The sequence below is a fragment of the Manis pentadactyla genome, chromosome 12, assembly GCF_030020395.1.
Source record: "Manis pentadactyla isolate mManPen7 chromosome 12, mManPen7.hap1, whole genome shotgun sequence".
In the NCBI taxonomy this organism is placed as follows: Eukaryota; Metazoa; Chordata; class Mammalia; order Pholidota; family Manidae; genus Manis; species Manis pentadactyla.
The window spans coordinates 108,447,732-108,465,068 of record NC_080030.1 but is presented as its reverse complement, the minus strand read 5'-3'; the positions used below and the strand labels follow the sequence as shown (position 1 = coordinate 108,465,068).

At 47.3% G+C, this 17,337-nt stretch overlaps 1 protein-coding gene across 1 annotated transcript in view; it reads right to left on the bottom strand.

The window, feature by feature from the left end:
• The window catches only part of ARMC2 (armadillo repeat containing 2), an 87,707-nt gene that overhangs the window by 24,020 nt on the left and 46,350 nt on the right, over positions 1–17,337 (bottom strand). Inside the window, exons 11-12 of the mRNA XM_057489466.1 lie at positions 11,933–12,078; positions 8,752–8,851 (exon numbers count right to left, since the gene is read on the bottom strand). Coding sequence (XP_057345449.1) covers positions 8,752–8,851; positions 11,933–12,078 — 246 coding nt within the window. The remainder of the gene's footprint in view (positions 1–8,751; positions 8,852–11,932; positions 12,079–17,337) is intronic.

The following is a 17,337-nucleotide window of genomic DNA, read 5'->3' as shown; positions in this document are numbered from 1 at the left end:
GCTTCCTTCCGAGGGGCATCAGCCTTCAGAATTCAAAGGCCCTCTGCCCACTGCCACATGCAGTCTAACCTGGACGCAGCTTCTCCTCTTTGAAAGCCTCCCTTGGGCCCCTTCCACTTGTCCAGTTCTTTGCCTCTGTATCTCTGTGGGGTCTACGTGGCAGACGTGACGCCTGCCGTGGGAGGAAAAGCACCAGGCTTCAGGGTGGGCAGATAGTGCCTGACCCCTCTCCCCCGGCCGTCGGAGGGAAGGAGGCGGGTGGCGACTGAAGGCCGGCGCGCTGGAGCGACAAACAGGGACGCACTGGGCTCGGCAATGGCTTCGTGACCCGGTCCTCTTCTCAGGCTGCCTGTGGCACCATCTCTTTTTCCCCACCTTTCTCAGACGCATTCTCTGCAGAGCCAGGGAGAGGGAGAGGCCAGAGCCGAGGCGGCCCCCTGGAGGCTGGCAGACATGACGCCGCCTGAACCCCAGTCAGTCTCCACCCACTGGGGCCCAGAGAGGCTGAGAAGAGGGCTTTGCAGGCCCCTTAGCTCAGCGGCACCGGGCAGGGGCTGGGCAGGACTAGACAGGCCATTGCAAGTCTACAGATACCACTTCATTAAATATTCTATAAAGAGCTGAAAAATTAGACGAAGGGCAAAATCATGGATTTGTAGAGACTACCACTTCCAGAAAACGAGTCCACCAATATGCAGTCCTCCTCTGAGGGACTGACTCCTTTATTCTGAGACAGCACCTGACGACCAGCTGTGCGTCACTCCCGCTTTTAGAGCAATTTTATTACATTTAACTCACAGTTGCATATTCATCCCACAGCTATGCGGTCTTGAAAGAGCAAAACAAAGACGAATCAAGAAAGATAATCTTTTTTAAAGAAGGCAGTCTAGCATAACCAGTTCACATGGCCTTTCTAACTGCATGAAATGGAGTCACCGTAGCAACACCTAGAGCCCAGGAGAGCTCAGACAGGTGCGCCCGCCGAGGGCGCCTGGCCTCAGCGCGGTTCCTGCCACGGCCTGCGGGACAGTCTGATTCACGCATGCTGGGCCCTAAGGGACCGGCATTACTCAGTCTGAATGGGCCCCGCACACCTGTAAATAAAATCACTTTAACTGAAACAGAACAGGAAGCCGGACGCTGCCGGACAGAACAGTCTGCGTCAAGCCCAGCGGTGGCAACAGCCGCTGAAAGTCACTTCCCCCTGAGGGTGCTGGGCCTGCAGTCGGTGGGGGGGTGCGGAAAGTGAGGCCCCAGGAAGCTCCCTGACCCCAAAGTCCCCCACTGGTGCGAGGAGGCTGGGCTTGGACAGTCTGCTGCTACAGAGGGATTCCGAACCCCCTCCAGCAATCTCCTCATTCCCCACACCCCTCATCTGCCCGGTGCCCAGACTGGGCCCTCAAGGCATCTCTGATTCCTCTCTCACTCCCTCACCAACCAGTCACCGAGCTCCCTACCCTCTGTCACCGCAGCCTGCCCCGACTCCACCCACCCATGCCCACCCGGGGTAACCTGTCTGTAGACGCCTGACAGCCTTGACATGCTCCTCCCTCTGCGGGCAACGTCAGCCCCACTTCTGGAAGCACGCCTCTTACTTCACCCCCTGCTCACCATCAGCCACTGCCTATTAAACATCAAAGCCAGCTTCTGATGTGCCACTCGGCCCCAGGCGGGCACCTGTGCATCACCTCACATTCCTCCCCAGTGCCACACCCTCCCTACTGTTCCTTAAAGTAACAGATGTGCCCAGTAGGGACCACGAGAGGGGACCGTGTCAAGCTGTCACAGAGAGAGTGAACGATGTTCCGCAAGCCCCACTTACTTAGAAGAGGGCTGTTTCTACTAAGTGGAGGAAAACATCTTAGAAAGGTTTTCAACAATGGGTTGAAACGGAAGGGGTTGTGAATGTGCTTAAAATTGGAACCATCCCTAACCCAGAAAATTAAATTAATCAAGGTGCCCTGAGCTGAATCAGGATTTACAATCGGCAATGTTTACCCACCTTCTTGCCCTCCAACAAAACTGAGCTTGAAGAGCAAACAAATCCATCTTACCTGTCTGGAAGACTCCACTCCTGCAAAATGCTGATTCATGCTAGGGTTCTGCAAGCGGCTCAACAGTTGGCATAAGTGCAGAACCACAGAAAACAGAAGAATCTGAGGTGCTGGGGACTTAAAACCCAGATATAAGTAGAAAATCTTTGAAAAACACTGGAAGAGATTACACTCAATGCCCCCATCCAGCCAGCCGTCCATCAGCAGCCATTCGCTGAGCTCCCACTATAAGCCTCTGTGTCAGTCAGAAGCACTGGGTGATGCTAGAACCCCACTGTGCTCTGTTCTTTTTGAAGTCAACAGACCCAAATCAGGCATCTGGGCTCCGTGCCGAGCAGGGAAGAGCCCGATCCACTAGAGCAAAGCCGCAGGAGCCAGAAAGAACAAATAAGCTAAGGGCTCACAGTGCCGCCCCCGGGCAGGGGTGCAGACCAAGGCCCAGGCCCACAAGAGGAGCCGCTTGCCAGAGAACGTGCCCGCGGAGGCCCGGAAGGCAGCCCCATCACCATACAAGCACGCCAGGGACGGGGGTGGAGGGGCCCACCAATCCTCACTGGCCCCAAAGCAATGGAAGGGCCAGAGCTCATGTTATCCCCGGCCTGCTGCACGGCTTCAGCCGCATCGCAGATGAACAGCCACTCAGGCGAGGCTGAAGTCCTGGTTCTCAAAACCAAGCAACCAACCATGACTACGAGGAGGGAGGGTTAGACACGCAGGCGCTACCGGGCACAAGGGATGGGAGTGAGCACAAAGCCATTCTTCCTGGGCCATGACCCTGTGAAATATTGCCAGTCTTGTGAGTCTTACTGAGGCATTTCACCAGATCTCCTGCCAGGAGATATTTACAGAAGAAATGGGGAAAATCCCTTTCTGTTCTTCCAAAAACAAACGCAAAGATGTTCTGCTGAGATGCTAAATGCAGCCTTGCTGACGTCAGCGGCACCTGCAGGCGGGCCTGGCCCGAGGTTGGCAGCCGCCGGCTCACTCCTGCCTGACGGGCCGTCTGGTTGCACATTTGTCTGTACCCAACGCCGTAAAGCACATAAAGCACACAATATGTGCTCATTTCTCTAATGAGATTTGTCATTTCATAGAATCTGGTTATTTGTTTTTAATAGATGCTTAACCAAAGCCTAACATTTGGCTTTCAAACTGCAGCAGGCTGCCTGAGATGCTGCATTTTGGTCTCAGTTTTTGTGTGTATGGGAAACAAGGTTATTAATTGTACCATGGATCTTAGACAAATTAGCCTCATAGACAGGGGCCAAAGAAGTTTCCCTTCTTGGCCCTCAGGAAGGCCTCTGTGAGAGCTGGGAGGAGTGTATTCCTCTTCTCTGGGACTCCTGATGAGCCGGGAGCCCTGGTGTACCCACAGCCTGCCTGTATAGACAGGCCCACGCCACTAACGGGCTGTGTGCAGGAGTGCAAACAGAACCATCATTTTAAGTGCACCGGTCTCCCCGGGTTTATGCACTGCAAACCTGCACACTACGGATGCAGTACTTGCTGACCTTCCCAGCGCCTGGCGGCTGCAGGGATGCTTGGTGATTGGCTGCACAATAAAAGCTGGTGGTCGTCTCGCTAACAAGCGAATCTGCACCTCATGGCTCGTCTAGCTGAGGGCCGAGCCATCCTTCGGCCTGCGTGCAAGAGTCCTGCCCGGGACGGTGCTGAGCTCACTCTCTTGAACGGCTCACCCTGGCCACCAAATGCCTGCAGCCTCTTCATCACTGGTCCGGGCCCAGGACAGCACGTGTCCAGCAGAGGATATTCATGGGGGAGGCTAACAAATCGTCTCATTTTCTGCAGTGCGAAAGGCAGAAGGCATGTGGTCATGCCTGTGCGCTGGGCAGACCCACGCCAGTGCCTGGCTCTTCTGGCTGATGGGGCTCCTGCTTCGTGAGGGGGACTCACTTTCAGCCACAAGTCCGTAGAGAAAGTCTGATCCTATATGGCCGATTTGATTAACACTGTAAAATTGCCTGAGGTTTTGTAGAAAACCCTTTGCGGTCAATATAGGGAAAAATTGTTTTAAGGAACCACCTTAATAATTTATGCCGTAGGCTCCCGACCTGCTGTCCATTTGAATCACTTGAGGAGCCTCTTTGTAATGGGCTCTCGGGCCCCATTCCAGACCTGGGTCAGGCCCTCCCACGCGGGGCCTGAGAACCTGCACCGCAAGAGCTGCCGGGCGACTCTGAGGATAAGCAAAAATCTTTCCTGTTTTTTTGCATTAAGGACTTTTTTTTTTTTTACTGGCCTCGCGTCCCTGTGGTTGATGGGATCATTGAAAGGGGCGTGTGTGTCACTAGCGAGAGGTATTTCTTTTCCTTTTTTGTTTCTATGTTCTTTGAAGATAGTTAGCCACAAACATGATTTCATTTAGAAATGAGTCTCAGAAAAATGAAATCCCTGATTCCAGTGTAGTCCTCAGTCGTTTACGACCCAGGCAACCCCAGCCTCTCAGAGGCCGAGGTCTGCAGACTCCCCGACTGCCGGGGTGAGAGCTCTGGGCGCCGAGAGACTGCGGAGCCCCGAAGTGTCTGTCTGTCTGTAACCCGAGACAGCAGCAGAGAAACATTTCCAGGGGCTCAAGCAAAAATCATTACAGGGAGTAATAATTCTGTTTTAAACGCTGCTGGAGGGCAGACTGATGAATGTTTCAAAGATCAGTTCAGTGCCTCAACCTCCAGGTAAACCCCGGGCGTAGCACAGCTGTCGGCCGCTGCAGACTGGGGCGCTCACACCCCAGTCTCACACCGGACACGGTGCAGGATTTCTGGATTTACTCTTACTTCTAGGAAGAGGAAAAACAATCACTTACAACTGGCTACGGAGACAAGGGGAGTTTGAATCTGAGGCGCTGGGACCTCTTTTAATTTAAATGACCTAATTTAAAATCTGTCATTTCTGCCTTTCTGTTGTGTGTGTGAAAAACGTGGGGGGAAGAATTATTTTCTCCTCCCAACTAGGAAGAAGAAAGTAAATATTTAAGGAAGAAGTACTAGAGTACTAGAAAAAATATTTTATAATACTTTGCAGATCGCAGAGCACTTCACATTCCTAAAATGCATCCTTCCAGCACTTACCACCAACCCGCGACGCCAAGACGGTGCCGGGGGAAGTCCCGGCAGCGGTCAGGCAGCTGCCCAGATGACAGCCATTTGGAGAATCGCTGGAGAAATATTTACAAAGACCTGTGGGAGCTTTTGGTTAATGATTTTAGGAAGTGGTTGGGACATAGTACAACTTCCTTGTAGCCTGAACAGTTTCCCTGCTCTTCTAAAATATTTTGGTTTTGAGGAAAATATAAATTATGTATCTACTTCTCTTACTAGAAAAAAAATCAAAGATGGTTCAAAAAACTGCAACATTTCATTCTCTAGGGTAAGTAAAAGACTTTACGGAGTCGAAGCATGTTACTTAAAAATACAAATGTAAAACCAACACATTTAAAAGGCAGTGTAGAGTCAAAGTATACTATTTAAAAGTACAAATATAAAATTAGCACATTAAAAAAATTATTTGTCTCAGCGAGGGAGCCCAAACATGGTAAAGCTGGCTCCAAGAACAAAGAACAAGTGTTAAAAGGAATGTTGGAATAAGATTGCTAAGTTAGATATACACCTGGCTAGTAGCCTACAGGGCAATAAAACCATAACTTCTGAGGTTATCTTGTCTACCAGAGAGAGACCTACAAATTAATCTGTAACTTTATAATGTCTATGTTTTAATCAAACAGTAGACAGCAAGTTTAAACACAGATACATTCTCCTCATGAATTTATCCCTGCCCATTATAGAAAGCTTAGCATGACTTTGTCAGGACATGTACCTCCCACCCTCCACCCTATTTCTAAGTTTTGGATAATGTCTCTTAATAAGAGTGAAGTGGTCAAGATCAGGGACACACAGTTTGGGTCCTTTGCTCTGGGTACACGAGCTACGTCAGAGTCCTTGAATGACGCGCTGATGGGGGAGGAGCTGACGAGTCTTGGGAGGCTTCAGAGAAGGGGACGTGAGAGCTACATCTGCACACGTAAATTGGCGTTTGAAGATGAAAAGTAACAAGAGAAATTTCGTTAGAGTCCCTCAGGCCCTACTCATTAAAAGAAATTCATATTCAATTTCCCTTTAGCCTTTTTAGGTGTTACTTTTATCAAGTTTGGTTTTGAGGCTTTCTTGCTAATTGCAAGCAAATAATGGCAACCTGCAGGTAAAGATTACCAAAGAGAAAGGAGAGAGAGAGAGAGAGAGAGAAGTCTACAAAGAAGACACAGACATTTAAGGAACCTCATCAACAGCTCATGCTCTCAGAATGGAGCAACAGCTTCTAGAGAAGTAATTAATGCTTTTAATATTGACCTTTGGCATCAAGAGGTTAATTTTTTTTAATACCTTCTAAGAAGGCAAGAGTATATGTAATATGTTTGAAAATGATTTTCACCCTAATGATTAAAATAATTTTGGTGATTAAAGGGATACATTATGCATTTCCCTGATGGTTCTGAAAACAGCATATTACTTTGCAAGGAACTTTGCATGTACAGTTTGCAAAGGTGCTTTTTATTCTTCTTTGGATCAGAATAATTTGAATAGGAACACAAAACTATACTGTACATCACCAGTTTTGCTGAACAGATAACTATTGGTTCGAAGTGAAAAGCAGATCAGTGCGAAGTATGACAGAATCGTACGCCCATTAAACTCAAAGACATTTAGTCCCTGAACCCGAGGCAGCAGCCCCGTCCCCGCACGGACCACTCAGGAGCCTCCGATTGGCGGGATACCAGGACTTTTGTCTCTTTTATAAACACGGCCATCATCTAAGCTACAATCAGAGGAACAAACAGTTCTACTAGTAATGTCATGCAATAATAGGGCTACATGTCAATACTGAACTGATGGGTTTTCTTCCATTAAAAAAATTATGGGTTATGACATAACTTGAAACCAGACTGTTACACAGAAGTGTCTTCTTTCAACCACATTTGAAAATTCTAGTGCAAACAAAGATGTCTTCTCCAGGTACCTAACCAAGTCGCCCATGATCAAAACACCCATGAACAAAAAACTTTTTATCATTTCAAAAAAAATGACAACGGCAAAATAAACATACATTGAAAATCCATAAAGTAAATCTGTAAAATAAAATCCATAACTAAACTGCTTTTTAAGTATAACACCTAAAAGAATTATTTTAATGCTATATAATAAACTATCTATTGTGCCATTTTAATTCTTTCCTTAAAAAAGAAAACCAGGAATAGGAGTGCCTAAGCTTTTCATTGGGTTAATTCTCTTGTCCAAAGATTGCAGTTCTGATAATACATTGTATCAAAATCTAAATTAATAAGTGCTTATTTGGACACTTAAATTAACAGCAGATTGTGAATACCTTAGGGTAGGTTAATCAAATTTGTTCTTCACCTGCCAGCAAATTCTTATACTTTGGTATGTAATTTAGAGAAAATGCAAAATACATAGGGGAAAGCATTTGTAATCGAAATACTCAGAATCAGAAACTCCTGTGCATATTTGTAAATCAGTTTTTAAAAGTTAAATTAAAACTTATTAACACTTCAAGCAAGGTTTTATAATCTTTAAATGTACTAATAGTATAATATGAGCATAGAAATTTCTCTGTCATCTATATACCCAAAAAAGAGACTAGTAACCTTTTAATAAATAGCTACTAACAGGGTAAAATTTGACAAATTTAGTCATTCTCAGAAGAAGTACTTGGCTGGGTAAACATGAGTTCGATGCTATTTTCAGGTAGTTTTGATATGGCTAATATAAACAAATACAAAGCTTTATATTAAAATGTTCTTTGTATAGACATACATTATTGGTTTTAAGTTGGTGAAACTTACTACGTGATTTTTGAAAATGTACCATATTTGAAATGAATATGTATTGTCTTCATGTATAAAATGCCTCACTAAAGAGTTGACATCACTTTAATCATTTGCAAAGGTGAATAAAAGTAGACACTGCATTTAATGATCATTCAAAAACTTATAAGGAAAATTAATATTTGTGCTAAGTATTATTATTATTTTATTAAGGGGAAGTCATTGTGAGTTCTTCCTTTTTTTCTTTTTAGCTATGTAAGTTTTTTGTCCAATCCATTAAAACTAAATCATTTCCTTTAAGTACTTACCTAGAAATTTCATCTTCTAAGTACAACAGTGTCAAAGAATCAGAGAATTTCAGGGTTAGAAGAATCTTAAGAGTATACCCAGTGTGGGGGATCTCAAACTTTAGTTTGTATCAGAAGTCTCTATTTTTCTTGCCAAAGTGCAGATGGCCAGGCCCCTCCCCGCTCATCTGATTCAGGAGGCCCGGGGCGGGGCCTGAATAGCCAGAGCACCTCCGCCCCACCCCCACGTGGCTCTCACACGTGAGTCTACGGGTCCCTGGAAGGAGTGACACTGAGGCAGCCCACACCCCCTCCTTCCGAAGCCAGAAATCCTCCTGCCACACTGACATCCTATGGAGGCCATTTCCACCTCAAACTACTCCCCCCCCGACCTCCTATAGGTATCTCTGCCTCCTGGGCCAACTCATTACACATCCAAAGGAAGCTTCTGATAGAAACCTGTGCATTCAAAACATAAAGCCACTCAACACGGGCTCACACAAATACACCACTGCAAAGACACACTGAGGAATTAAATGCACGAAGAACTGACCTGCTTCTTCTGGTATTTGTTTATCAGTTTCAAAAATAAGGCGTAACATCTGGAATAGTTGGCCAAGGCTACACAGCAGTCGTGGTAAGAAGTAAGTTTGCTGCAGAAATGCCAAATGGGAAAATAAAAATAAAGTTTGTTTTTTTATAAAGTTCAAATACACATTGGTTTACTTTAAATATGGACCTTCAAAGCTTTGCCCAGTGCAGGAAGAGGAGCCTAGAAATATTCCATCCACCAGTCCAGAGAGGCCTCAGGGAGGCTTGCTGTCTGCCCTAGACTCTGGGGCCTGGAGTAAGGGGGAAACTGAAAGGGAGAAACCTGAAGCCTCTAACACACGTACATGGTGTGCATTTACACTGCTCTTGTGGTTCAGAAAACACAAGCTAGGAATTTACACAAAATCTGGTGGATGCCAACCAGTGAATCAGGACCTTGTCAGAAGCAAATGTTAAATTGCTTGCACATACTAGGCTGGTAGTGGTATAGTAATATTAGGCAAAATAGACCTTAAGGCAAAAAGCCTTGAAAATAGCTTCAAAATGTCCTAAGCATGTGAGCAAGCAAACAAAACCCACAAGGCAGTATTGACAAACCTACATCAAATTTGAAGATGTTCATAAGTCTCTCATTAAGTGATATATTAATAGGTAAAACATCATTACTATTTTAAAAGCATGATCATGAACCAGCCCATTAACAAGTCTCAGCAAATTTTTAGAGAACTGGTGTCTCACAGATCACATTCTCTAGTCAAAGTACAATTAAATTAGAAATCAATTATAAAAATTCATTTTTTGGAAATACACTTTTAGAAATTTAAAAACATAAATTATGGGTCAAATAAACAAAAAAAAACTTAGATCTGAAAAACAACAGTATTACAAGTCAAAATTTCTGTGATGCAGCTAAAGCAGTATTTAGAGGAAAATTAATATCCTTAAGAATGCTGGAAAGAAAGAAATTGAATTTCTAGCTAAAACATAAGACAAATACAATATATCTAAAGAGAGTAGAAGAAAGGGATTAATAAGGATTAGAACTGAAGGAATAAAATATAAAACAAACATTCTATAGAGTGGATCAATATATCTAGTGGTTCTTTGCAAAAACTAATAAAATTGGCAAACTTTTGGCAAGTGTGATCGAGAAAAAAAGAAACATCACAAACAATCAAAATAAGGAATGAAAATAAGTATCAACAATGAAGAGGCAGTGTAATATAGTGGTTAAATGTAAGAATTCTAGAGCCCGCCAGACTACTTGGTTTGAACTGTGGCTATATGACACCAGGAAAGCTAATAAACCTCTCTATGCCTCAGTTTCCTCATATGCAAAATGAAGATGATAATAATAGTACCTACCTTTTAAAGTTGTTATAAGGAGCAAATGAATTAGAATTTGGAAAGTGCTTAGAACATTACGTGGCATGTAGTAGACATTATATTGGTTAAATAAATGAAATAAAAGGAGACATAACTAGAGATGCAACAGAGATTAAAAGGATAATAAAATAATATTTGGAACAATTTTAAATTATTTTAAAACTTGGATAAAATAGACACATTCCTATAAAAATATAACTTTTTGAATCTGACTAGAATAGAAATAAGAAATATGAGAAGATATATAACCATTAAAGAAAATGAATCTGTAGTCAACAAATTCACACACACATATGTGAGCACACACATATGCACACACCAGGATAAAATGGCTATTCAAGCAAGTTCTACACACTTTTTAAGAAACAGATGTTTTTCACAAATTCTTCTAGAAAAGAGAAAAGTCAAAATTCTTCTCAATTCATTTTATGATGCTGGTATAAACTTGACACTAAAACCAGACAAAGACAATATGGGAAAGAAAAGTATAGGTCAGTCTAACTCATGGGACCATATGAAACATCCTAACAAAATATTAGTTAAGTAAGCCTAGCAATACATATAATGGTTTAACATGAAAATATCTATTAAAAAAGGAAAATCCACATAATCAGAATACATTCAGGGCAAGCATTGAGAAAATTTAATATCCATTAGTGAGAGAAAATTCTTCCTTAACCTTCTAAAGTATAGCTAAAAAACCCTACAACAAATACTATTTTCACCTGGTAAAACCACAGAAATATTTCCTTTAAAGCAAGGAGAAATGCCACAGGCCCAATCCTCTTACACCTTTGAATAGGATGCCCTGAGCAGTGTGATAGAAAGGGGTGGGGACAGCAGGGAGAGTGGTAATAACTGCATAAAAACAAAATTATTCTTACTTGCAGACAATTTGCACAGAAAGTCCAAGAGACTCTATAGACTACCACTTAAACCTAATGCTCATCAAGACTCCTGGACACAAGATCAATAAGCGGACATCAATACTCTTCATACACACCAGCGACAACCTGTTAGAAAATACACTTTTCTGAAGACGGCATTCATAATTGCAGTAAAAGCTATGAAGGAATAAATCTAACAAGAGATGCGCAAAAACTTTTTTGAGAAGATTATAAAAGGTTTTTGACAGAATAGAACATCATAAAAGTTTATGGGAGGAAGTCTCAATATCATAAGGATGTCAGTTCTCCCCACCTCCACCCCAGTCACTGCACATGCTCAGGGCAGCTCCGCGGACAACCCGCACGTCCCCGTCATGGACTTCATCGGATTCCCCGCGTCGTCAGCAGCTTGCTTTGAGGCAGCCGGTGCGGATGACCACTTCTGGGGTGAAGTGAGTGTCGGCACATCTGGAGAATGTGTGAGCCGAAGTTCAGTCCAGACACTAAAATAAAATCCCCTTCTACTGCAAACAAGTCAGGTGGGACTCCTAAGGGAAGATCCCCTTTTTCTGGTTACAAAGCTCAAGCATGTGCATAGGCGTACCAGCAGTGCATGCGTTTGGGGGTAGAGTTCTTTATCTCCACTAAGCCAAGAGGAATTCTCAACTGTTCGGTGAAAACACCAGGATAACTCAACAGCTCACCAAAGAACTAAAGTGACTTACAAATGAAGCATTTAGAATCCCGTTAGAAATAAAAAGGAAATAGAGTCATTGGTTTAAATCATTCATTTTAAACTTGGGCTGCTAGACATTCCTTTCCTGCTAGGTGAATTAAGGAGCAAAAAATAGGATGAAACCTAAGCACTGGCATTTCTGTAAGGCTGCTTAATCTCCTTATTCTACCTACCTGAGTATTCTGGCAATATTGGTGCAGACGTCCGTGTCACCCAGGCACTGTCCCATCGCCGTGCAGAGCTCGGGAAGGGCGTTGATGTGCAGCAATGTGCTTCTTGCCCGGGGTGAATCAACCAGGTTTCTCAGTGCAGAAGTCATCTAGGATGCAAACATGTTGGTGCCGTTTTTTTTTTTAACTCGAAAATAGAGTGACGCTCATCAGATCAGCACAGAGCAACACATCCCGTAAGTCTCAATACGTCAGTGGGGAAGCCGAGCCCCTGGGACGCATCTCCACCAGAGAACACAGGCCTAGGCACCAGCAGCGTGAGATGGAAACAAAGAAATGAATGTAAAGAAAGCTGACTTTGGTTCAAATAACGAATGGAATATTAGTGTTAATAAGCAACTCGTATGCCAAAACCCCAGGTTAAGCATACGATCATCCGGATTTGTTTGCAGTCCTACAAGACTTTCGGGGGACCCTTGCACATGCGTCACTGGCTCCACGGATTAGAACGTCACGGTAGCATCATACAGAGCCATGGCCAGAGGACATTAAAGGCTGGTAGGTTCTCTCAGGAGGCAATTACTGATTTCTTGTAAATTCATCTTAATTTGTAAAAATTGCTCAAGAGAGCTATACTTTAGTCCTTGCCCAAAAGCAGAGAAGAGAACAAGCTAGCAAACCCATAAAACGAATATTGCTGCCATCTAATAATTTAACAGGCAGTGTGACCTGCCTTGTGGGGCAGCAGAGGCAGGCTGCTGGGTAAGATCAGCTCAGGAGCTCGATGCCCGACCCGGGCCCGGCCCCCCCACTCCCTGGCTTTGGTCCGTGCCCAGAGCACATCTTTTTCATCAGCAGAGGTGGGGGAGGGGGAGTGGTAACTGCCTGCAGTCGGGGAGATTCAATGAGACAAGGTGTGTGAACAGCCCACCAGTACCGACTACCTCCCAGGGGCTCAGAAATCACGGGTCTCACCCCCAACTTTGTGGTAGGACTTCATTCCCAAAACATGGAAGAGAGACTACTGGCCATACAGCCAAATGATTGGGATGCAAGCCCCACGTCTCTCCCTGGTGGCATGACGGAGGGAGGCCCTTGCTCATGTCCCCACCCCGACTTCCCCGCGTCCTTTCACAGGACAAGGCGGCTACACCCCAGGCGGCTGTGCCAAGTGGAAAACGCGTAACAAGGTCTCTGGGCACCATGAAGCATTATGTGACTGTAAAGCATCACAGCCATGGTTAATAAGCTTTCAAGACAGTCATTAAAGTGACACATATCTTTGATCAATTTTCCTTTGTGGCAATAGCAACAAAAAGATTTTGTTGAAAAATAAGTGCCTTGAAAGCAGAGAAAATAAAAACAATGCTTCAAATAAATGTGTACAAATCTCCCAGAGTCAATTCAGTTACACAGCCGTTTGGTAAACGCTTCCCTGGACACTTGTCTGCAAAACCCCGGCGGGGGGCCCACTGTGCAGGCTGCAGCTCGGGGCGTCCTCTGGGAACACCAGGTCCGCCAGGCTTCCCAGGCCCGCTCTGCGCAGGACGGCAGGGTCTGGCCACCTGCCCCGGCCCCACCTGCCCTGCTGCCCCCAGGCGGCCCTCCTGCCCGGACCCTGTGGCCGCCGGGGCAGCCCGCTCTGACCACTCCAGGAGGTGCTGCCCCGGCCCGGCCCCGGGCTCGTCTGGGCGCCTCCACCCGAGGCCGTCTTGCTCCCCACGTGGAGCCAACGGCTCGGGATGCTGTCCACAGAGGGACCGTGGTTTTCTTGGTGGCTTTTGTTTTCTTGTTCAACTACAGTTTTCCTTCCTTTTTCTCGCCTCACTAGAGGAGGTTAAGACCGTGCAGGCTCCTGTCACTCCCCAAATGCAACTTTCATAAATGGCCCAAAGCAAGAGTGGAAGCACCCTTTGAACTGAGGTGCCATCTGGTCTTAGATGCCCATCTGGGCACCGCACACGTCACATCGTGTGACAAGCACGCAGTCGTGTGAGACACGAGTCGTCGAATATCGTCGCCACGTCGGGCAGCCACGGAGCTGGAAGGACATTCGTGAGACATGCCACGGGCTAGAGAAGCACGTGGTGACGCCCAGCATCTGACACCGCCACCCCTTGGGGGCCCAAAGGCGCCCCAGGCCGCGCGTGGACTCCTGCCCCCTCGCCGTAAGGGGCGCCCCGCCGGCGGCTGTCCCCGTGCAGTGTCCGCGGTCACAGGGCGCCCTGCGCTGACCCACCGGCCCTGCAGAGTCGGTCGCACCCCGCACGGCCCTGCTCGCCAGGCGGCGCTGGCTTGTTCGTCTCCCCGGAGCCTCCGTGAGGCGAGGGCCTTGCTCTTCGCGGGGCTCCCGGGCCCCAATCCGGGGCCGGGCACACGGCGGGTCCTCGATTAGCATTTAGGGTCGGAATGACGGATGATGGATTCCTACAAAGAAACACCCGAGCACTGCGGTAAATAGAAAGGTTAGGGAATCAGAAAGCCACGGATTAGTAGACGGCATCCCCGAGGTACACGGATTTTAGGGTGATTGTGAAGGAGCAGAGAAATGAAAAGTAACAGAGGAGTGAAATCCGACCTCCTGGTGGGGACCTTCTGTCCCTCCCTGTGCCACCCCATTCCCGGTGGCGGCCCCTGCCCTTCCACACCCGACCGGTGCCCCGTCACATCTCTCTGCGCCAGGGCGGGCTCACTTCGCCTCTGCGAGGGCTGTTCGGCAGCTCTGGGTGAACAGGCCGTCCTGTCCCCGCGGTGCCACCCCCACCCCAGCACCAGGGCACCTGTTCCACGCGCCTGCGCCCACTGTGAGCTGCTCCGGGGCCCCCCTCCTCCTGCTCAGGGGACAAGAGGGCCACGGCCGGCCGCTGGCTGAAGCCCAGAGGGAGAGGGGGTAGAAGGAGGGCGGGAGGGCAGAGGCAGTGCCGAGCCGAGGGGGCAGAGGAGGAGGCCTTCCCCTTTAAGCAGCCTCTGCCAAGGAGGGGCCGGATCAGCGCAGGAGCCAGAGCTCCTGGCCCTGGGCGGAGGTCAGGCAGGGGTGGCCCGGCCCTCCCCAGAGGCTGGCTGCCAGCCACCAGACCCCGCACAGGCCTGGGCGGCCCTGCAGGCTGGGCACAGACAGGCGGCTTTGTCAGGGAAACAGGCAAAAAGGCCAGGGGGAGGAGCGTGTAGCGGATACTGTGCAAGAGTAAAGGCAACCCCCTCCGCTGTCAACTGTGCTCCAGCTTTTAGCACAGAGACATTTGTGGACGTCATTAATGAGTCTGTGCTCTGTGCTGCCCCTTGTTTGCCACCCCCAGGAAGCCCACCCGGGGGGCTGCCCCCAAGGCAGGAGTTCGCCAAAGCCTAAGCTTTCTGCTTGGAGAAATGGATTCGTTCCTGCCTAACTCGGCTCTGATTTCTATTGCTCCTGATCCCACTTAGTTAGGTGCTCTCCTATTTTGCTGCCTATGATCTGTTAGGCCATCACAAATCCTTCAGGGCAGAGAGAGAGGTATACGGGTAGGTGCAAACAGAAATGCTGTTTGGCTGCTAAAGGGCTTTCTGGAGCAATTCCCAGCCTCCTAAGTGTCATCTCACCAAGAAACAGCAAACTGGAAAACATGGGCTTCCATTCTTGGTCTCCCGTCTCCTCCTGGGCAGACCCAGGGACACGGAGGCAACCAGCAGCAAGAGACAAAGGAGAACGTGGAATCGACTATGTACAAAGAGGATTCAAACTTAAAGCTCCCTTGCTTCTTAGGTATCTGGGGCCAGAGGGGACCTAGATTTGGTAAACGTCAGGGAAGAAACAAGCTGGTGTGATTCTGGTGACTAATCTGCTGCTGAGAAACGACAGAGCCGCCCTCTGTCACTTTGGCGTCCTCACTCTTTCTGAGGCAGCTCCTTGCGTCTGTTTCCCTAAATTCTTTGATCATGAGAGGCCCTGAGCCCCAACCCCAATCAGATCTCCAGGCAAAATGCCGGGTGGGTTTGGCAAGGCTGTCCGACCTCCATCGAATGGGCGGGGCCTCAGAGGTCTCACTGTGCAGTTAACCCTGGGAAACCCATTTTAAAGGGAGAAGTTATTAAGAAGTGATTAGATAATTTATAAAGGCTCAAACAGCATTTTAGTACAGCAAAGTTAGAATTCAATGCATTTGGCATCTGTTTTTTTCAAATCAGTTATAGGTACCTAATCATCAATTTCAAATTATATTTTCAGTTATTAACTAATTGAAAAACCTTAGCAAACACAAGACAGTTTTGTCTTAAATTATGAGGCCCTCCTGATTTACGTCACTGGACTTAAGACAGAACACAGGCTGAGCAGCTGTGGCCCCATTTCCCGGCAACCTCTGCTGCAGCAGGGCGGGCACAGGCAGGGAGGGCTGGGTGGGCCCCCACCAGCCTCCATCTCCGGCAGGGAAGGCCCCCTCTCTTTGCCATCCTCAGCCAGCAGAGCCCTCGGCCCCAGGGAACTCACCAGATTCTGCCCTAGCAGGCAGTCTGCCGTCTGAGCTGCCCCAAACAGAGGGGCTTAGGGCTCACAGCCCAGCACAGCACTCCCATTCAGGTGCATGGGGAATTCGGCTCTTTGGCTCAGGGCCTTCACCGTCAATCACGACATGGTTTCTGGAGAAACATTTTCCCGACTGCGAAAACCAGCTTTCAAAGAAACCTTTGGAGCATAATGCATTTGAAAAGTGCACCGTACATAGTCTGAAACTTACTATGCTTCCTCTCCCAAGTTAGCATCCGGAGTCATGTTTATTTGTTTTCACACGTTGAATGCTATGATGTAAAGGATCTGAGCAATGACTTCATGGTTTATAAAGCTACCTCATGAGCTGATCACCTTTGCTGGCTAAACCAACCCCGTGAGGCAGATAGGAAAGGGGTTACAAGCCCCCTTTTCAGAGGAGAAAACTGAAGCTCAGAAAGTCTGCCAGCTGCCGGGTATGTGGGCATCCTGGGCTCCAACTCCCTGTCTGTTGTCTCCCCCACCCCATTTGGCTGTCCCTAAAGCACCCACTTTATTTCTCAATCATCTGGAATATCCATAGCCAAATCCCTCAAGCGTTATCTCAACTTAACTGCCAACTGCAGAATGGTTCACTTTCCGCTGATGATGTGTGAGAACAAACCCGGCCGCTAGGCCGCAAAGCGAGCCAGATGATTTAGGACCGGGGCCACACTGCCTTCCCGCTGCAGCAACGCCATCTCCCTCTGCTACACAAGCACAGCCATTTTTTGGATCTGTGCCCAACTGAGACCACATATATGCCCAAACCAGAGCCTCCGTGGTGACCCAAGAAGTCTCATACATCTCATGTGTGATTGACGCAGGTCTGGCTGAGACAGAGATCAATGACAAGATGCCTCTGCACACAAAACACCTCTAGTACCCGAAATTCCTAAGCATGTTATCA